Source organism: Convolutriloba macropyga, chromosome 3 (assembly GCF_964194025.1).
Source record: "Convolutriloba macropyga chromosome 3, txConMacr16.3, whole genome shotgun sequence".
Classification (NCBI taxonomy): domain Eukaryota; kingdom Metazoa; phylum Xenacoelomorpha; order Acoela; family Convolutidae; genus Convolutriloba; species Convolutriloba macropyga.
Window position 1 is genome coordinate 37,402,552 of NC_134470.1, and position 21,597 is coordinate 37,424,148.

Consider the following 21,597-nt stretch of genomic DNA (forward strand, 5'->3'; position numbering starts at 1 on the left):
AATCTCGCATAGGGTTGAATAAGCTAAATTATATTTCTGATAGTTTTAGCTGAAGTGTAGAATATGGACGTATTTTTGAACGTATTTTTGCAGATGGATATTTTCTTTTACACTAGTTAGCAACTTGAACTGCGCTCTATAACTGTTATGCGATAAAGACGAGCCTTGTTTGCTCTGTTTTTTTAATTGCTCAAACGATGTTTGAAGCAATTATTGTTAACGTGTTGGTAATTTTATTACGCCTCGACTATGAGCATTAATTTTTTTTTATTTTCTTACCGGTAGTACTATTCATTCAGTTTTGACCTAAAAGTGAAACTGAGTAACATTGCCATGTGAACTAATTTGTTCTGAGCGAGAGAAATTTTTGATTGTGCGCTGGGTTTCGGCTTTTAAATGTGTGTTTGACAGAATTGCGCATTCAGAGAACCGTTTTCAGCCATTTTTCCCTCAATTGGCCTATTTTTTATTCCAGTTTGTTAATAGCCGCAGCCGTCAGCTTCTCATCTGCTATTATTTAGGCTCTCTCCTTTTTTAACCTTTACTTTTTGCTTTACCTTTTGATCGCCTTTTTCGTTTTAAATAAGTCAGGATTCTAACGTTTGACTTCTGACTCACCTCACTAGCTGCTTCATGCTGTAGAATTAGAGTTAGGTTATCCAACTTTTCTTAGAGTTAGGTTATACATTCTAAGGAAGCGTCGTGTGAACCGTTTAATTACATAATTTGTAAAAATTAGTTTGCTGATTTTGACTGGAATTGTATGCCAGAAAAAGATTTTTGGCCAAAATATTTTTTAAGGTTTAAGCTTTTTTATTTTCGCGTATGAAGAGTCAAATGTTTCGCTGACTCGGAAATTGTTGCTGTGAAAGTGTTGACTATTATGTCGGTCATCAGTTTTTCAATTTTTTTAAACTGTAATTGAGGACTTTTCCTCCTCTGTTTTTTACTTGATCAAACAAGAATTTGTTTCGCTTTACCTTAGTTCACAGCTTGTTCAACATTTGCGTAAAATCTTTGCAAGTTTGCGTAAAATCTTTGCGACTTCTCTATGCAAGTTCATTCTAATGTATCCTAGTTTTACCAGATCTACTGTTTAATGCTTTTGATACCAATTCATGTAAAGTTCAGACTTGAAATTTTTTTACAACAATAATTCAATTTTTTCATTAATCGCACTGGGGATATGCTGCTTTTTCGGTAATATGTCGAGCTTCTTGGATATTTCAGCCCTCTTGGTACTTCTAAAATATTCCCATCTTTTTTTCAGTTTTACCTCAAATCTACTACTTGGTGTACGTCTTTTTGCTGCTTTCTTCTAAAGTATATGTAACAGCCACCTGGATCGTAACACGCTGATGTTGAACTTATTAATAGCTGCCCTCAGCTTCTCAGCCGGCTATTTTAGCGCTCCTATTTTTTCACAATTCAAAGAATTTGAATTATAATGAGGCGGTGTCTGGGACAGGTAATGGGACAGGTACCACGTGGAGGGACTTACATTGATCTACACAGATCTAGCCACTAAGTATGCGATTGACGGAAACTGTTTAATAACCACCGTCAGCCTGTCAATTGACTATTACTTAGGCGCTCTCTTTTTGACAATTCAAAGAATTCGAATTGTATTGGGGCGCTGTCTTTTTAAGATCTGTTCTCACATTTTCATGATTTTTGAAGCCAAATTGGAGTAGTGATTTTGGTCACGCGGAAACAGGAAGTGGAGCAAAAAAGCGCATGGTTTTGCGGCGTGAATTTTTTCGCTCTAATTTTAAAGTAGAGTAAGAAAACGGTGTTTGAACAAAATTTCGCTTTCTCGCTAGTGGTTTTTTGTTCACATGCGGCAATTTCACTCTGATTTTTACTGTTTTTTCGATTTTTTGGATCGGATTTTTTTCTAAATGGTTTTACCGATCCATTCATAGTCCGTTCTTGGTCTAGTTTATCCCATTCTTGGTCTAGTTACACACACACCCGTCCACCCTCCTCCACCTGGCGATTTGAACCCCCTCTTTTCCAGCCCTCCCCCATCAGCATGGCTTTCGCTTAACCTCTCACCATCGCTTGACAATAGAATGACTTTTTAATTGCTCTTGAACGAATTTCATTGCAATTATTGTAAACGTGTGTGTCTTTTTTATGCAATTTTTTCGCTTGACAATTTTGCGCTTTTCTTCTAGAACATTCTTTGACTTCTCAAGTGACTTTTTCACGCTTTCGTTCTTCATTTTTGATTGATCTCTATTGCCCTCACTCCGAAGTAAAGCTTGTTGTTAATATAAATTGATTGCAGCACAGCAAGAATAAGGTTCTGATGGCGCAGTTGGAAATGCTTGGGGTCACGGTTCGGGAGGTCAATGGTTCGAATCCCGCGCGCGGAAAGGTTTTTTGCACCCATAAAGAAAAATTGATCTAGGCAACAGCCCCTAAATTAACAGCTACAGGCTTGTTTGTCGTTCAAGAGCAATTCTTCCGACATTTGTCGGTTTATGTTTTAACTCCAATGTTCGAGTAGAGTGAAAAAACGGTGTTTGAACAAAAATTCGCTTTCTCGCTAGTAATTTTTTCTTCACATCTGGCAATTTCATTTTTATGTACTGTTTTTTTCAGTTTTTTGGGTCGAATTTGTTTTAATGGTTTTCCCAATCCATTCATAGTTCATTCAAGGCCTAGTTTTTTGTCTAAACCAAATTTCTTTTTTTTTCGCTAGTGGTTTTTTGTTCGCATGCTGCATTATAACTTTGGTTTTCTGTTTTTTAATTTTTTGATCTGAGTTTCTTAGGAATAGTTCTTGCTAGTTCACTCAAAGTCCCTTCTAGGTCTAGTCTTTTAATTAGTCAAGGAAAATATTTTGAATTGTACGTCAGGACTTGTCCTGCTATGTTTTTTTTCTATTTCGTCGAATAAAATTTTCGCTTTACCTTAGTTCACAGCTTGTTCAACATTTTGCGTGAAATGTTTTTGACTTCTCTAGGCTAGTTTCACTCTTTGCTCATTCTGCTCAAAGTGCTTTTAGACTGCAGTTGAGCATCAAAGCAATTCAAAATGAACAGAGTCATTATCAAAAAACGAAGTCAGAAATAGAAATGGGATAAACCCATAAAGCACAATTTTATGCTTTCACTCGTAATGGTGCGCATTACGAGCAATGGTGTAGGTTACTCAAACTTTGTTTTTTATTACCATCTGTAATGCATATCGGTTTTGATACTAGCCCCTGTGTCATCTCACTACGAACAGGAGTACATTCAGCTCCAAAATGACATCAAAATTGTTCGAACTTTAAAATTTTTCGATTACAAAAATCATTTTCAATAACTGCACAGTGATAGCTGGGTCTATTATTGGCCTTCTCTTGGTTTTTTTAAATTCGTCGTTGCGATTTTTACGACCATATGACGTCACAACAACTTTAAATCTGCTTTGTTCCTTCGTTCATGAAACTTCAAATGAAGTGCGTGAGTGACGTCATTATTCGCTCTTATTGGAGCGAGTTTTTTTTCATTCGCATGATTTAATTTTTGGTCACACTTGACTTACCTCACTCTCAAAAATGACTTCCTCACTTTGAAATTGGCTTTTCAATTCAAAGAGATAAGGTCAAATGGGTGTGTGTATCACTCTAAATCAAGATTATTTGAGAGCAGCTAATAGAGGCAGCAAAATCTTACACAGATTTTAAATCAAAATATAACATATCATTCTTCAATGAAAAGACGAATTTTTTGGTCTGTTTTTTTACTGTTTTTTTTTTGAGACTGCAGATCTATGAGGCTATTGCGGCTATTTTCTGGTAATCTGCCAGCTATGTTTTCATTAGTTTCTCTTCTTTCAATCCCAATCTTGGTTATTGGGATCAACGGCGGCCAGTTTCCGGCAATCTGCTGGGTATATTTAGAAGCCGCTGTCAGCCTCTTGACGGCTAAATAAGCGTTTTTCTTAATCGTTTTACCGTTCGATAACGTTTTTTTTTATTCACATCTCACGATATTCGCGTTTCACTTCTTACTTGCCTCACTGACTGTTCAACTGAATGGATTTTTAATAGCCGCCGTCAGCCTCTGAAACAATTAATATTTAGGCTTTCTTTTTTTTAAATTGGCTTTGCTTTTTTTATCCTATTTTTCGTTTTACATAAGTCACGATTTTCACGTTTGACTTCTGACCTCACTCACTATTTCAACTGAATGGATTTTAAAATCTTTTACGCAATGAATTACCCAAAGTAGTGAAAACAGTCAATGTAAAAAGAGCAAAATTGAAAGGAACGGGATAAGCCGATAAAGCCCGTTCATTAAGTCATAATACAGTAGGTTAACAAAGTTCATTAGAGTGATTTCTAGCTGATGTTCGTATTAAGCTTAATACCCTTCAGTTTAGATGCTGAACTAAGTATAAGTTGAGAATCTAACTGAAACTGCACATTGAATAAGAACAATTTTTTGACACGTAGGAAAAAATTTGTCAATTTCAGTTTTCATTTTTCTTTTTCTGTTTTCCCGATGTGAGTCTAGCGCGTCAACGGTGGCTATTTTCCAGCAATCTGCCGGCTATGTTTATTTCTTTCACCCATCGAATTACGCAATGTAGTGAATACGGCCAAGGTCAAAAGAGCAAAATCAAAACGGGACTTAGCGATAAAGCAATGTAGTCAGTATATTAGGTTGTTAATTTTCATGAGAGCAGTTGCTAGCTCGCATTAGTATCAAACTTGGTAACCTTCAATTTAGAAGCTAGTTCAAATATGAATTTTAAATCTAACTGAAAATGCACACAGTTTAGATTGAAACTACATCTAACTGAAACTGCAAAATGCATTTTATTAGTTGCTCTCAAACAAGATTTGTGGCAATTTCATTACTCCTGTGGTCTTTTTACGACTTTAAATGCCGTACTGGTCTCCTACAAGTTTTTGAAGCTGAAGCAACTTTGTTCATGACCTGAATTTTTGAACATGACTTCAACAGTGGCTCGAACTGCTGGCAATATTCAAGGTCGAGAGATCATTTTGTGAAGTTTACTTCCCATAACAGTACCTCCTCTCTCTATTCACTTAACCCCACTACAACTAGCCCTTACCTACCTTCCCACCTAGCACCCTGGCCCTCAACTTAGCCCCCTGCCACCCACCCGCCATGGCTAAGTTTTCATGCGAATTTGACCCCCTCCCCCATCACATTTCCTCACCCCACTTCACTTCCCGTCTCCCGCTTTAATTAGTATTAAGCTGAATGGGGCTTCAGTTTAGGGGCTGAAATGACTTCAAATTCCGATGTGCAGCAAGTGGGTCAATGACGGAAGATTTTCTGCCTGGCGCTTAAGCTTTTTTAATTGCTCACAACCGAAGTTTGTAGTAATTCTATTTGTCGGTCTTTTTTATGCGATTTTTCGCTTGACCGATTTTTTGTCTGACCCATTTGACTTTTCGTCCTCAAAAACGGGATAAACAGGTAGCGCCCAGCGGGCATTACGTGCTCTTAGAGCCTTTCAGCTCTATTTCAGCTCAAACTTTTTTGGACACTAAAGGACGGTTCTCATTGGTTGAAGACCCCCACACCCCACTGTTGACCCCCCCCCCCCACTGTTGCCCCCCATTCCCCCTGCGCTGTTGCTTCCATCAGCCCGCCGGTGAAACCCCCCTCCCCCGTAGCTACTGACGAACAACCGCTCGCTAAAACCACGCAAATTTATACCAATTTTCATATTTTTTCCAAGCTTTGTCATTTTTTGAGTGTTATCGGCCCTAGGTGTCAAGGAATCTCCTTTTGGGCTTGATAATATATTACGACATAGTTTTAAGATGTAATAGATTGCTTTTCAAGATTTTAAGATCACGAATTTAAGCAATTTTTTAAAAAATATTTGCAATTTTTCAAGTTTTTAATGTTTTCAATTTTTTTATTTTTTCTGACAGGGGCCCAGGGACCTCCACGTTTTGATAATAACCTGCTGCATTGTTTCTAGAGTTTTAGAAATTTTTTGTTAAAATTTGTTTTCCAAATTTTTGGGAAAATTAATATGTTACAAGTTTATGGATCTTTACGAGCCAGTGAAACTATTTAAGGCTTGAAACAGGGATACTGGATAGTCTTTTGAGACAATGAAAAGATTTTGAAGCTAATAATATTACGAATTTTGTTATTAAAAATTTTTTAAAATTTGCAATTGTTAAAATTTTTGAATATTTTTTTGTCCTTTACTGAGTTTATCTATTATTACTGGCCTACGAATCTTTAAGTCTTGCAGATGAGTTACATGACAGAACTTCAAAGACAAAAAAATTGTTTGGAACATTTTTTTCACTGCGAAATATGTTTCTTTACTTCTCTTTCTCGTTAACGTTTTCGTTTTCTCTCGCTCTCGCTTTCCTTAACTCTTTTGTGGATGCCGCATTCCAGCTGCTGTTATGTGGCGTGATGTCATCAACTAGTACCCTCATTAACGCCGAATTTTAGTGGAAATTTATGAACATACTTTTTTAAAAGCATAAATAACTTAACTAGCACTTTTTAAGAAATCATTGTAAATTGCTCTCAAGCGAAGTTTTCAACAATTATATTAGTCCTGTTGGTCTTTCTCATGCGATTTTTCGCTTGACCGATTTTTCGTCTCACGCATTTGACTTTTCCTCCTCAGAAACGTCATTAGAAGGTAGCGCCCAGTGGGCACTAAGGTCTCCTAGAGCCTGTCAGCACACTAGACTCCAAGTATGTGATTCACAGAATCTGTTTTGGAGACTTTTACTTATGCTGTGAAGAGCGGTTTATAGAAATTGAGCATACACCCCACCCCACCCCCGCTGCCCACATCACCCCACCCGAATACCTACCCCTGCACATCGTTCAGGCCGTAAGGGCCCCGTGCAGCCAAATATCCCCCTCCGACCGTTGATGCCTTTTCTCTTTTCTGTCATAGTACACAGTGTAAACCAGATTAATTCTTTTTCGAAGCATGCAATTCTTAGGGGTTGAAACGAGGCTGACAGGCCGAGTGACGCTATTATGTACAACTGCCGAAGAGCAGTTGCCTATTATGATCATTGCCTGTGTGGGAGTTTAAGTTTCAAAGGTATTTCAGACGTATTTCCTCAACGCATGCTGATTGACCAGTCGAACTACAGGGTCCCAAAGACACTAATGGTTCCAAAGACAGAGGCTCAAACTGGAGTGGAAACACCTTGCATTCCTTTCAACTACAACATACATCATCCGAATACAGCTTCGGGCTCAAAAGAGGGTACAGAGCATCGAATCTTTTAATAAATAGCTGAATTTAATAACTACTTAGGTTCTTTTACTATTAGTTATCTATACGAACTTGACAATGCAAAAACAATTATCCTTAAAGAAAGTTTTTTTGCCTATTTCTTCTGTTTTTTTCGGGGTTCCAGGATAATTTTATGTGCAGTTGTTTAATTAGGGTTGCTTTTAGGGTTAGTTATTGTTACTAAGTGAAACAAATAAAGGTTTTTATGAGACAAAATGGACATTTTCACGTTTTTCGCGGTGCTTTTGGGTGACGTGAGATTGATCCTTGAATAATGAGGAACTCTTTCTGTTGAGAATAGTTGAGACTTTGCAATTTTTAGAGAATTATACAAAAAATGTAACAGCTTTTCTTTTTGCAATTTTATTTTTTGCTCGGGTTTTTGACATTTTATCGTTGGTTATGTTTTGTATCGTGGTTATGCTGTTAATTTCCTGATAATTTTCCTGATAATTTGTTTCCTCCGTTTGTTTCAAATTGACTGGTATAGTGAAGGTAATAGCTTCTCAGTTACATTTTGCATCGATTCTGTTCTGAAGTCTTCTGGTAATGTTTCTTTCCAGTGAGAAGTCAATTTAGAATAGTGATTTTAATAACGCTGGATCAGTAAGAGGAGCGAAAAGCGAGTAGTTAATAGGCTTGATTTTTTTTCTAATTGCTTTGAAGTCGATTGCGAAAAGGTGATTTTCACGTGCGGCAATTTGACTTCTGTTTTTGCTGTTTTCTTATTTTTCTGCACAAATACTTCTGAAAGGTGATATGTGTGTTCTAATAACGTTTAATTGCATTTGTTGAAGCCCCCACAATCGTCAACCAATGGTTTTCGAGACTTGGGTGCTGTTTATAAAATATCTTGTTTTTTTTTTTGCCTGTTCTGTAATTTTTATTTAGTCTCATTAATTTAATGAGAGGTCTCGATGGCTCTCTGTTGAAATTATTCAAATTAATTCACTGATTTGAACACAAAACAAAACGGTGTTATTATTTTTGACACTACTTTTTTTCAAAAAATAACTATTTTTTTCTCTGGTTAGTAGCGCTTGAAAGTTCTGTAGCTCTTATATGAGTCGAAATTTTTTGTGTTTTGCCACTTTTCTCAACGTCAAGTTCTGTCACTTCTCATTATTAATTGATCTCTTTGGCCATTTTAATAGGCATTTTTGAGTTAATTTTTTGAAATTCAAAACTGAAGGTTGTGATGAATTTGAAACTAGTCTCAGTTAGTCTCTATAATGGCATGTGTCTAGGTTCTATAAGCAGTCATGCTTGAATCTATATAATCGTTTTATTCGGAGCTAACAGTTTTCATGACTTTGAAACGACTTGCTAAAATATTGGATTTTTTGGATTTGCCCGTTTTGCGTGATTTTTTTCTAGTTCTGTCGCATAGTCATTAAAAATAGGCCATATTAGCTCTCTAATTAGTCATAGTTGACCTTTTTAAGAGTTTCAGTGTGCTGCTAGTAGTTTTATTGAATTTGACAACATTTATGCGTTTATCAGTAACATTTTACTTTAGACAGCTTTTATTTCAAAATTTATTTTTGAACTTTCTTTTGTTGTCTGCATTTGTTGCTACTTTGGTTTCATGACTCATTTTTTTAATGTCATAATTTAGGTCGATATATGCTTTCTATAGACAATGGGAGAGAAGAAGAGTTCAAGTTTCCTTTGCATGTTTCAATGACTTTGATTCCACTTCTTTTCAATGAAATCGTAGAAACAGGTTTTTGCCAAATGGTTCTTGTCCGTTTACTTCGTCTCTGTGGTTTTTTTTTGTAAAGTTGGCGTTTGATCTCTAAACTCTCATTGTGTAAAGGGTTTTCCAAATTGAATGTTTTGTACATAATACCTTCGATAACCATATTTTTCTGAAAGTGAAATGAAATAAAATTGTTTTTAGTTTTCTGCTGTTGTCAGTTGACTTTTGTGGAAGTCTTGGTTTATGACTTCATTATCGGGGGCTGTTCTTTTAAGGAGGTAGTACTGTCTTCTGTTTGTTCAATTCTTTAAAGTTTAATTCAGGACTGGCCCTGTTTTATACAGTCCAATATGTATTTGGATTGTGTTGGTGTGCTGTCTTCTTTTCAAGGTCTGGTCACGTCAGTGAGAAGTCACATTAGAGTGGTTATTTTATTCACACCTGGTTAGTAAAGGGAGCAGGTTTGGTTTGAAGTCAGAATCGTTTTCAAATGCCTTTAGAGTGGAGTGAGAAGTTAGTATTTCAACAATTTTTTGGTTTTCGAGAGCATTTTTTTTGCGTGCGGCAGTTTGACTGCTGTTTTCGGTGGCTCTTTTTTGAGTGCTAATAATCTGATAATTTTGTGTTCTTATGGCAGCTATTTGCAATTGAATGAAGTTTGAATGAAGAACGTGCTGTTGTTAAGGGATTTTCCAGATAGTTAAGAGGTTCTCTTAGTTTGGCGCCAATGTTTTTAAAAGTTTCTAGTTTTTCCTATTTTCTTCAATTTTATATGTCATTGATTCCAAAGAGTTCGCTCTATTTTCAAAGACTGTTGTTTTTAGGGATTTTTAAAGCACAAAAATCTTGAAAAACATTTTCTAATTAATAGCCGCCTCAGCTTCTCAGTCGGCTAATATTTTTACTTCGCCGAATAAATTTTTTTTGCTTTGTTCACAGCTTCTTCAACATTTTGCGTGGAATATTTTTGAATTATCTGGGCTAGTTTCACTCTTCGCTCATTCTGCTCAAAGTGCTTTTAGACAGCAGTTGCGCATCAAAGCAATTTCAAATGAACAGAGTCAGTATCAAAAAACGAAATCAGAAATAGAAATGTGATAAACCCATAAAGCACAATTTTATGCTTTCACTCATAATGATGCGCATTACGAGCAATGGTGCACGTTACTCAATTTTTGTTTTTTATTACCATTTCTAATGCTTATTGGTTTTGATACTAGCCCCTGTGTCGTCTCACTACGAACAGGAGTACGTTCAGCTCCAAAATGACATCAAAATAATTCGCACTTTAAAATAGTTGCACTAAAATCATTTTTTCACTTCTTTCAATCCCTTGATTATTGGAATCAACGGATGCTATTTTCCGGCAATCTGGCGGGTATGTTTGTTTTTAGATTTTTTTTCATTTTTGCGCCTATTGGATCTGGGACTTTGTTGGTTGTCTGAGTTTGATGTTTCTGTAAAAATTTAAGTTGGGTCATATGTTTATTTAATTCTTTCTGTAAAAATAATAATGGTGGGAAAATTATTTTATTCATTTTTTGGATTGTAATTAAGGACTTGTCCTGCTATGTTTTTAATTTCGCTTTATGTTTTGATTGCGTTTTGATTTCAATCCCGATGTATATCAAGGAAAATTACGGGCTACGTTTAGAATTTGAATAATTTTTTAAAAGTTATGCGCTATGTGTCGCTGCCTATGTATTGCGGAAAAGGCAGGATTGCGCGAGCAGTTGCGTGTTGTAAACAGCGGGGATCGAACCCGCGACTTTTAGATCTTCATTCTAATGCTCTCCCAATTAAGCTATGTTAACGTTAACGAAGTAACCGCTGTGCTGAGCCTGCCTTACTAACCTAATTGAGGTTAGCAAGCAAAGCAGCTTATTTGTATCTGTATTCTTTGCTGTGCTATGGTAGAACTATAGCATGGTGTGGTATGATTTATGGTCGATACTAAATTACTGTAAGCAGATGGTACTGGTTTGGGAAGTTGACTCATTCCACAGAGATACGTAATCAGTGCTATTTTCAGTGATCAAAAGATCAAAATCTGAATTTGTTTTTTTTTCCGGAAGAATTTGGTTTGGTTTTTAAACACTAGTTTTGAATTTGATCAAAATTTGCGACTCGTTAAGTGGAAATATATTAGAATTGTGATCGCAGTGTTTTACGGTAACACGAGTTCAGTTTTGGGTCGTGCTTTGTTATCCACGTACAATCGCTAAAAATCGCATTAGATCATCCTAATTTTATGTGAATGTGGTTGGTCCATTACGCTTGTAGGTCCAAATGCTTTTTCATGCTCTATATTAGGCACAGGAAGCATCCACATGACCTCAAATGAAGCATCGACTGCAGTTACTCTTGGATCAGATGGAAGTTATGGTGGTATGGGAACTAGTGATACAGACAATGACGCTGATTCCATCCACAGGTTTTTAATGTTCTTTGGCTTACTCACTTCCCCGTTCCCAAACCCGTTATCATTATTTAAATATTAAATTAATGTCAACCATTCTTTTCAACGGGAAAACTGGGGAGGGGGGAGAATACTAGAATTCAATATACTAATCTATACATTTTCCGAGTGGGTAGGATCTGCAGAACACGTTTAATTGTAATGCTTTGTTTAAACTGGCTCGCCACATATAGTAACCGTTTCTGCTATGTTTCGGCTTACAATGGGTTTCTGAAATATTTCGATTGAGATGAACCAATTCGCCTCCAACCCGTTTGTGCTCTTGGTCTTTCAACTTAGTATTTCCCAGTCAAGAGCACTAAACAGTATGAGTATTGGTTTGGTGCTGGTTTTTATGATAATTTTTTACGGCAGCGAGTCGGATGAAGCAGGTGGTATTAATGGTGGAGGCTGTAGTAGAGATGTTGGGAGCAGCGGGGGTTCCTCGAGTGACAACCGAAATGCAGCACAGCATCCCAATGCTCAGTACTCTTCAAGGTCATCCCAACACCAAGCTGCTTCAACGGAACGGGAGTTCAAAAACCCGCTTTATGACACATCGGCAACAAGGAAGGCAGTGTCCTCTACCAAAAATGCGTCTGCTATTGCAGCACCCAAGGTTAGATGCGTTGAGAGGCCTGTTTCCCTTGTGAATTTGTTAGTTGGCCGTGATGAACAATAACTAACTTCAAAAATATTCGGGCTGAAATACATTGGTGGAAGATGTTTTTTCGGTAGCCAACTGTAGAACAATAGTCTGCTGCTATTTAAGCATGTTATCGCGTAGACAACTTGAACTGTTTCCTTTGCTGATTGTAAAAAAGGCCTTGGCTTAGTTTTCCATGTGGGCTTAATATTTTGCAGCCTCGGAGTTAATTTTCTTTCAAACTTAAAAAGTTTTTAAATGTGTAATGTAATTAATGTAAAACGAAACAGTGTCAAACGTTATCAGTGCATGCAACTCTATCAATTGCCCTCCCTTAATTCACAGTTTTGTTCCTCTTAATTATTGCAATACGTTTTATTTTCTGTTTTGTTTGTAGATTAATTCTTCAATTGCTCCAAAACATCATGTGCTATTAACTTCCGTACTAATTGATTGCATTCAAACGAACGTTTTGGCGTTGCGATTACGTATGCCTTTTCTATATCACTAAGCTTTTAAAACTGCTTTGAACAAACCGCATTTTATTATAAACATTATTTTGCGCCATTATAGTTATGAACTTTTCCATTTTCAAAAAATTTGAAGCTTTTGTTAAATGTTTCTTTTATAGCTGCGAAGCGGTAAGCTGAGTGGAGTTATATTGCGGTGTCTTTGGTTTTTACGGCTCGAAGAGGAGTATTGGTTTTCTTAAGTTTTTTCTAACCGGAAGTGCTATTGGTTCAAACGGCGTTTTGACTTAAAAGCGAAGGAGTAAAATTGCCGTGTGAACTAATTTTTTCTGAGGGAGAGAAGTTTTTGGATCATGAGTTTCTATCAGTGAATGACTTCTCGACTTTAAAAAGTGTTTTTTGACAGAATGTGGCATATAGAAAATTAGGATTTTCGTTTTTTCGTAGCCGTTTTTTCGTTCAATTGGCCCTCATTTTTGCTTATAATTTAGTTTTTTGTAGAAATAGTTTTTAATGATAGATTTTTGTCAATTTTTCTCACTTTTCTGTTTGTATTTTGGATTTAATTACTAGAATGTCTTTTTTATGCACTGTCAGGGAACGTAATTTTATTTTTACTAATAATTGAATAATTTTGCGACGTTCAGTGTTTGAAATTCTGCAAAATTTGATAAATTTTTGAAGAGCCATTTTGAATTTTTTTTTAAAAATATTTCATTATTTCCAATCTTTGAACTATATTTCTACCTTTTAATCTATACAGGATTTTTTTCAGTTAGATTTTTAACTTTCAAAAATGAAGAACAGGTCTTTGTTTTTTCATGTGTTTTTGTTTGTCCTTAATCTCCGCATTCTGTCATGTATCGTCTATCGTTTTCCTGAGACCTATAGTTCTTATCAGCTCTGCTTTTATCAGTTGGTTAAAAATATTTATTTAGCCTTTTTCTCAAGTTTTTATTTTGTTTGCAATTGATTTCATTTGACATAGTGCGGCACTGAGAAATTGCTTGAAATGACGTTTAAATATTTTGACTGATAATTACTTTCTACGAATAGAATTGGGGTTTTAGTTTTGATTTTAACCGTTTTTTGCTTGTATATTCTGTTTCTTTTGTCCTTTTGGTGATTTATTTGAGATGACTTTGAAGTCGTTATCAAGAAATTGCATTGTATTGGGTCTGTCGCCTTTTGAAGATGTTTACTCAATTTAAAAAATCGCTAGAATTCGAATGAGAGTTGTGGTTCTTTTAACCGTGATGTAAATTCTTGTTTTCGCAGTTTTTCAAGTGCTCTCAAACGAAGTTTGTAGCATTTATGTTAGACCTGTGTTCCCAAAAGGTCCCTTTAATGCAATTTTTCGCTTAAGTTTTTTTGCCTGACCCTTTTAACTTTTTGTCCTCCAAAACTGTATAAACAGGTAAAGCCCGGAGGACTTTAAGCGGCGCAAGCAGCTCTCTTAGAGCCTTTCTAGCCTCTAAGTATGCGAATCGCCGAATTTTTTTTCGAGGAGACAGTTCCATGATGTGACGGGCGAATCTTAATCTTGAGAGGTTGACTTTACAGCTTCAATACTATACGATGTCTATACTATACGATTCCCCAAAACGGGAAGTTGAATTTCAGTTCAATTTTGGGAAGTTGAGAAGAAAATAGGAAATTCTATACTTTTCGATTGCTGAAGTGAAATAGTCAATTTTTGATCATCTCCGGTATGCAGAGTGTGCCTCAGATAGTTTGCTAGAGTTTACATGGAGATTTCGGTTTTGATTGCTGTTCTAGAAATGGCGCTCTCTGAAAAGTTCTTACTTTTATCAATTAATCATTGTATAAGATAATCAATAGTGTATTTTCGGTTTCTAAAATCAATTCAAAAGAGCTGGAAAAATATTTTTGAAAATGAATGATCTAGGAGAAAATGCTACATAGAATTGTTTGGCAATTGTTCCTCTTTGTAGAAGTTTTTATGGTGGTTATTATTTGCATTTTCCTATGTGCTTTGTGCTTCTCAATGTAATCACAAGCTGTTTTGGAGCAGTTAACCAATTTGTTTATTAATCAAGCAATCGAAAGTGAGCAGTGAGTTAGCGTTATGTTTATGTGGCGTGTTGTGTGTGTTTTGAAGGACTTCTTGAGTCGTAAGCCACTAACAATGGCCGTCGTGCCACAGCAGGTGGTACCTCAAATTCCACTGAACCCCCCTCCGTCACAGACCTCTTCCTCTTCCCCCAGTGGGGTCTCTTCACTGTGGAGTTGGGCTACTTCCTCTCTCCAACTGAAACCTACTCCTGTCCAGACTCAAACTGTCTGTGATGTCCTAATAAATAACTTTAATTGTGCCGAGAACATGCGCTACTGACACCGTTTTCCTGTAATAAAGAACTGCGCCATTTACGAGCAGATCTTTGGCTTTTGTGAGAAGTATTGTCTAGGTTTCATTTTACTTGAGCATTCGAACCCTTGAAACCATAAAAACCTACAAAATATTTTTTTGGAAATGTTTTACCCCATGTATCCAAAAAGATATTTTAATGGTATTAAATAGTGATACCTAAAAAACTCTAACGAATATCGTGTTGGTAACGTAACGGAGTGCCCTTTATGAGTGCATTTTCGTCTTTAATGCCATTTTTGCCTGACCCATTTGGCTTATTGTGATAACCTGTTCAAACCCGTGAGCTCAAAGTTGCTCTGTACTTCTGCTTGAGCCATACTACTCTCTAAGTCTGCCCCCAGTAGCCCATGTTCATCTCCGTTTTAAAAATTGTCAAGCGTTCAAGCGTACTATATTTAAAATTTTATTATTAAATCCATTTGGTGTACAGCCAGTTTTAAATTATTTCCAGAGGTTTCGAATTTTAGCCAAATTATAGTGCAGCCAAGTTATGGCCATTTTGCAGAGAATATTAAAGCTAGTGGACCTTCTCATGTCTGACATAGATATTGAGAGCTAAGTTGCGATTAATTGCTCTCGAATGAAGTTTGAAGCAATTATTGTAAACGTGTCTTTTTAATGGAAAATTTTTACTTGACCGTTTTCTTCTAGAACTTTCTTTCGATTTCATTTGGTGAGTGAGTTTTTCACCACGCTTTACTTTGTTGATTAATTGCTCTCGAACGAAGTTTGAAGCAATTATTTTAAACGTGTGTGTCTTTTTACACAAACTTCGTTAGACTGTTTTCGCGCTTTTACTTTTCGCGCGTTAAAACATTCTTTGACTTCTCATGTGACTTGTATTTCACGCTTGTATTCATTTTCCTAAAATAGAACACCTCCCCAGTCAGAAGTTATTGCACCATTAAGGTTTTTCTAGCCTATGCCGCTAGATGTTGTCTGCCTCGCCAGTCGTTAGGTAACAAATCGTTCGACGTTAGTCGGTTTATGTTTTACTTTGCTAGTGTTGAATTTCATCACTTTTACTTTTTGTTTTTCTCTGCTCCCCTATCAATGACATCTTATGCTGTAGTAAATTCTCGAATATATGATTTTGCAGTATATAGTTATTGAACAAAGTTTTTGAAACGAAGTTAACTTTAACCCATACTCCGTGTTGTTTTGAATTTGTTGGTTGTCCAACTGTTTAGAAGATTGTTTGCGTTATCTACGAATGGTTATTATTTGTAGCTTCGAAATCTAAGCGTACATTGGTTGCTTATGATGACTCATGCCTCTTCAGAAAGTTTTGGGGAAGTTTGTTTTTTGCCTGCATTTATTGCGGTTGAGTTGCTCTTAAAAAAACTTTGTTCAACTATTTGTCTCTATTGGTCTTTTTATGAGACTTTTGATGTACCATTTTTTTCTGATCAAGTTGAAATTGGTCCTCAAAAATGTGTAAAGTTTGGGATTAGTTTTGCAGTGCAGTTCTCGAAGAGTTTTTTATGCTCTTTGTGTACTGTACCGTGCACGGAATTTACTCAGGAAGCAATAATTCATGGTATGAAAGACAAATTGAGGAGGTCTGATACCTTTTTTGATAGTTAATGTTAGTGTAATTTGTCATCGCACTGTAAGGTGGTATGATGTATCTTCTGATGATATTTTAAAAGTTGTCGATTTAATTGGTTTAATTCTCATTGATGTTGATTTAATTCGCATTAATTAACTGCTCTGGAACGAAGATCGAAGCTTTTATTGTAAACATGTCTTGACCTTTTTCTTCTAGAACATTCTTTTGTCATTTCTGGGGGGACCTTTTCACGCTTGACTTAGTTTTTTTTGAGTGATTTTAGTTGCGTACTTTCAGAAATTAAGTCTGCTGCTAAGAAATAAAACTGATTTGTGCGAGCTGACCGTACTAAATCCGTGTAGCGTAGTGGTGACTGTTCCCAACTCTAGCGGCTTTGAACCGATCCCTGGTCCGATGGTTTTGGACCGTAAAATGTTTATAGCCAATGCCCCCTTCTAAATTGTTTGCCTCGCGAGTCGTTCGAAAGCAATTCGTCCGACGTTAGTCGATTTGTTTTTGTCCTGCCACGTTTCTTATATCCGCGTTTTTGGTGTTTCAGTTGCTCTCGAACAAAGTTTCAATGTTTTTTTTAGTTTAGTATTAAGCGTCATATCAAAACTCTGCCGATATTCTGTTTAATTGCTCTCGAACGAAATTTGAAGCAATTATTATAAATGTGTTCGTCTTTTTATGAAAAATTTTTGCTTGACCATTTTTGCTCTTTTGTTATAGATCATTTTTTTAACTTCTTGAGTGACTTTTTGCATTTCAGTTCTTCATTTTTGAGTGATCTAAATTGCTCTCGTTCCGAAATCAAGCTCGTTGGTAGAAGCGGCTATAACTAAGTGGTGAAGATATCAGGGTGCCAACTTGGATGTCTGGGTTCGAAATCACACGGGTTAACTTTTTTGCATCCATAAAACATTTCTAAGCTACGCCCCCTCTAGATTAAATTGCCTGCCTGTCGTTCGAGAGCAATTCTTCCGACGTGAGACGGTTTTTTTAATAGCCGCCGTCAGCTTCTCAAACGGCTATTATTTAGGCGCTCTCCTTTTTCAAATTCGCTCTACGTTTTACATAAGTCACGTTTGACTTCTGACTAACTTCACTCACTGTTTCAACTGGGATTTTAAATTCTTTCATGAAATGAATTACTTAATATAGTGAATACGTTCAAAGTCAGAAGAGCAAAATCAAAAGAGAAGGGACAATCCGATAAAGCCCGGTCATTAAGTCATTGAGAATTAGGTTATCAAAGTTCATTAGAGTGTTTGCTAGCTGATATCGGTATTAAGCTTATTAGCTTTCAGTTTAGAAGCTGAATTAAGTATAGTTTTATAATCTAACTGAAACTGCACGCGAAATTATAACAACTTGACACTGAAAAGAAAGCAGGAAAAAATCAGTCAATATGTCCCTTCGTTTTTTTTCTGTTTCAATCCCGATGTGCATCCAGCTCGTCAACGGGGGCTATTTTCCGGCAATTTGCAGGCTATGCTTGAAGTTTAAATCATTGTAGTTGTCTATATTAAGATTTGATTGCACAATTTGGAGCCTCTTAGTCCGCCCTCTCGCTGAAGGATTCTACAATCAAGCCTCACGTGTGCTCCAAATACAATCAAATACCCTTTGTCTTTCGCGAGCAATTGATCCGACGTTCTCATCTTATTTGCTCGAAAGTTGCTGATGACATAACTTTATTGTGATGATCCGTTCAAGTGGGAGGTCGGAACCAGCTCTGCAGAGGCACAGATGCGCGAGCCTTTTGATTTTTCTCGAAGTTTTTCGGTAGGGTTTTTCAGTCCGCGTCATTGACAGCTTTTTCCTATATTTTTCCCTCGATTTTTAAAAACAAAATTTCAATTTTTAATAGCCGCCCTCATCTTCTCAGCCGGCTATTATTGCGCTCGTATTTTTTTACAATTCAAAGAATTTGAATTGTATTGGGGCGCTGTCTTTTTTTTTTAAGATCTGTTCACACATTTTCATGATTTTTGAAGTCAAATTAGAGTAGTGAATTTTGGTCACGCCGAAACAGGAAGTGGAGCGAAAAAGCGAGTGGTTTTGCGGCGTGAATTTTTTTCGCTCTAATTTTAAAGTAGAGTGCGAAAACGGTGTTTGAACAAAAATTCGGTTTCTCGGTAGTGGTTTTTTGTTCACATGCGGCAATTTCACTCTGATTTTTACTGTTTTTTCGATTTTTTGGATCGGATTTTTTTGTAAATGGTTTCCCCAATTTTAAGTACTCTCAAACAAAGTTGGTAGCAATTAATTTAGCCTTGTTGGTCTCATTAATGCTGTTTGTTTGTCTTATATTTTGACGTCATGAACGGGGGATGAGCAGGTAGCGGCCGGAGGCATCATGCCAATGATCAGCTCTTCTAGAGCTTTACTAGACTCTGTGCAAATCAACGAAGGTGCAGACATCCAACGTACCCCCCCCCTCCCCCAACGTACCCACCCACTCACCTACCTACCCCCTCCCTTCACCTAGCTATGCCTACGTAACCCTCCCAAACTACCCCAGCACTACCCACCTCCCCAACCTATCTACCCACCTACCTACCCCCCTCGCCCCAAATTACCCTCCCATCACGTACCCTACCCCCCAGCACTACCCACCCACCCACTTACCTACCCCCCACAACCAACCTACCCCCCCCCCCACGCGCCCCAACTTACCCCCCCCCCCCCCCCCTACCCCTACCCCTACTTGCCCCTGCACCTAAAAAATTCTCAGCATTTTTAAAACACTTTAATGTGGTTTGTTGGGCTACTTCTGTTTTTTTCTCTCTTGTTAATAGCCGCACAGCGATAGCTGGGGCTATTATTGGCCTTCTCTTGGTTTTTTTACAATTCAAAGAATTTGAATTGTATTGGGGCGCTGTCTTTTTTTTTAAGATCTGTTCACACATTTTCATGATTTTTGAAGTCAAATTGGAGTGGTGATTTTGGTCACGCCGAAACAGGAAATGGAGCGAAAAAGCAAGTGGTTTTGCGGCGTGAATTTTTTTCGCTCTAATTTTAAAGTAGAGTGCGAAAACGGTGTTTGAACAAAAATTCGGTTTCTCGGTAGTGGTTTTTTGTTCACATGCGGCAATTTCACTCTGATTTTTACTGTTTTTTCGATTTTTTGGATCGGATTTTTTTCTAAATGGTTTTCCCAATCCATTCACAGCTCATTCTAGGCCTAGTTTTTTGTTTGAATTAAATTTTCATTTTGCGCTAGTGGTTTTTTTGTTCACATGCGGCATTTTGACACTGATTTTCTGTTTATTTCTTAATTTTTTATTCTGATTTTTTTTTAAAATTTGGTTTTATCAATTCACTCATTGTCCATTCTAAGTCTAGTTTTTCTGTTTAGGCAATGAAAATTCTTTGAATTGTACGTCAGGACTTGTCCTGCTATGTTTTTTTTTTACTTCGTCAAACTTTTTTTCGCTTTACCATTTTGCCGCTTTTTCGACATTTTGCGTGAAATCTTTTTGACTTCTCTAGGCTAGTTTCTCTCTTCTCTCATTCTGCTAAAAGTGAATTTGAACATCAGTTGCTAAGCAAAGCAATTCAAAATGAACAGAGTCGGTATAAAAAATTGAAGTCAGAAATAGAAACGGGATAAACCCATAAAGCCCAATTTTAGATGCCCGCTATTTGAACGTCGTTCCTATAAGTCTTAGTTACCACCTCTAATGCTTATTGGTGTTGATAGTAGCCTCTCTCTAAGAAACAGAAGTATGTTCAACTACGAAATGCCATCAAAATAAATCGGACTTAAAAAATATTATTGTACAAAAATCTTTTTTTTTTCAATATATTCTATTCGTTCAATCCCAATCATGCTTATTGGAATCAACGGCGGCTATTTTCCGGCAATCTGCCGGGTATGTTTTCACTTCTCTGGCTTTTAAACTAAGTTCGTTTGAGTGACGTAATTCCAAATAAAGTGTTTCACAAGAGTTGGGCAGCCATTGGTGACATTTACTTTAACATAGAGAACCATGCTTCTGAAATATTTATTTGGACATCACACCGGTTGGCAGGAACCCTCAATCCAAGACACATCGTCGCCTCTTTCTTGGGCAGCACATTTGCCCTTATCCAAAAGCTCCTCAGTGAGAAGTGCGGGTAGTAAGCGGTCATCCGCGAGTGCTGCTAGTGCCTCGGGTGAAGCCCACAATGAACATGTGGCCACTTTGGATCCCAACATTCTTCAGGCTTATGACATCATACACAGTGTCGAATCTTCCTCTTCGGCATTTTCAATTGATGATGTTAATGTCTCTTCTCCGTCTGCTAGTGAGAGTGTAAACTTCAAGGTAGCTTCCCAAAAATGTTTGAAGAGGAGCTTTCAATTGAAACTGTTTTCTTTCCGTGTGATCAACTCAAACCCACATTAACACTGTCGTTTTGCTTGCTGGCATCTGTACTTACTGAAGGCTTGTTTACTTGTAACCCATGTTAATGTTCGACTATCTCACGGACCTATTGAAACTAAATATAGAAACATAACTTCTATCGGGAGGCCGAAGCAAATGTCTCAATAGGAAGGTGTTAAGGAAACGGATTAACAATTGGAACAGACTTTTTGGCTTAGCTAGATTAAATTGGATCTACAAGATGACACCTCGGTTATCAAAGAATTTTAATGCCAAAAAAGACTTTTCATTTTTCCCATTCTCTCGGGACTTCCATTTATCATAGGATACAATTGGCGGGGAAAATGGATCATCTTTAGTGTTTGATTGCTTGTCTACTTCTTCGCGCCTAATGAGTGTTTGCAATTCATTCTTGGTTTTGTTTTCTGTGTTTAACTTGTTTACTGGGTTGCTGGTGATCTATGGGGCAATATCATGAGCAAAAAATGAAATGATCCATGTGATAGGTGACCTGTGAATCTAAGAACGCGATGGTGGTCAAAATTATTAATTATCTCAGTTTGTGCCTCCTGGAGCATCGATTGAAAATAAACGACTTATTTTCCTGTTTCCTCTGTAGTTTCCGCTGAAAATAACCCCACGGTCTGATTCTATTAAAAAAATAACCCCCCTTGATATAAACCCTCATGTTATTGACTTTCGGTCGTGATAATTTGTTCTGTTGTCACAGTTTCA

At 36.9% G+C, this 21,597-nt stretch overlaps 2 protein-coding genes and 1 non-coding gene across 10 annotated transcripts in view; 1 reads left to right on the plus strand and 2 right to left on the minus strand.

Annotated features, from left to right (window-relative positions):
• Positions 1–21,597, minus strand: part of LOC142336181 (uncharacterized) — a 545,590-nt gene that overhangs the window by 451,894 nt on the left and 72,099 nt on the right. The window lies entirely within an intron of this gene.
• The window catches only part of LOC142336180 (MAP kinase-activating death domain protein-like), a 178,553-nt gene that overhangs the window by 65,241 nt on the left and 91,715 nt on the right, over positions 1–21,597 (plus strand). For 6 of the 8 annotated variants that reach the window (XM_075384803.1, XM_075384810.1, XM_075384806.1 and 3 more), the window contains exons 13-17: positions 7,078–7,236; positions 11,282–11,402; positions 11,802–12,045; positions 14,665–14,844; positions 20,527–20,802. In XM_075384803.1, the coding sequence (XP_075240918.1) occupies positions 7,078–7,236; positions 11,282–11,402; positions 11,802–12,045; positions 14,665–14,844; positions 20,527–20,802 (980 nt within the window). The remainder of the gene's footprint in view (positions 1–7,077; positions 7,237–11,281; positions 11,403–11,801; positions 12,046–14,664; positions 14,845–20,526; positions 20,803–21,597) is intronic. The other 2 variants (XM_075384809.1, XM_075384811.1) reach the window with 1 other exon arrangement.
• Trnaf-gaa (transfer RNA phenylalanine (anticodon GAA)) lies at positions 10,710–10,782 on the minus strand. The gene has a single exon. It is a non-coding gene; the product is annotated as a tRNA-Phe (tRNA).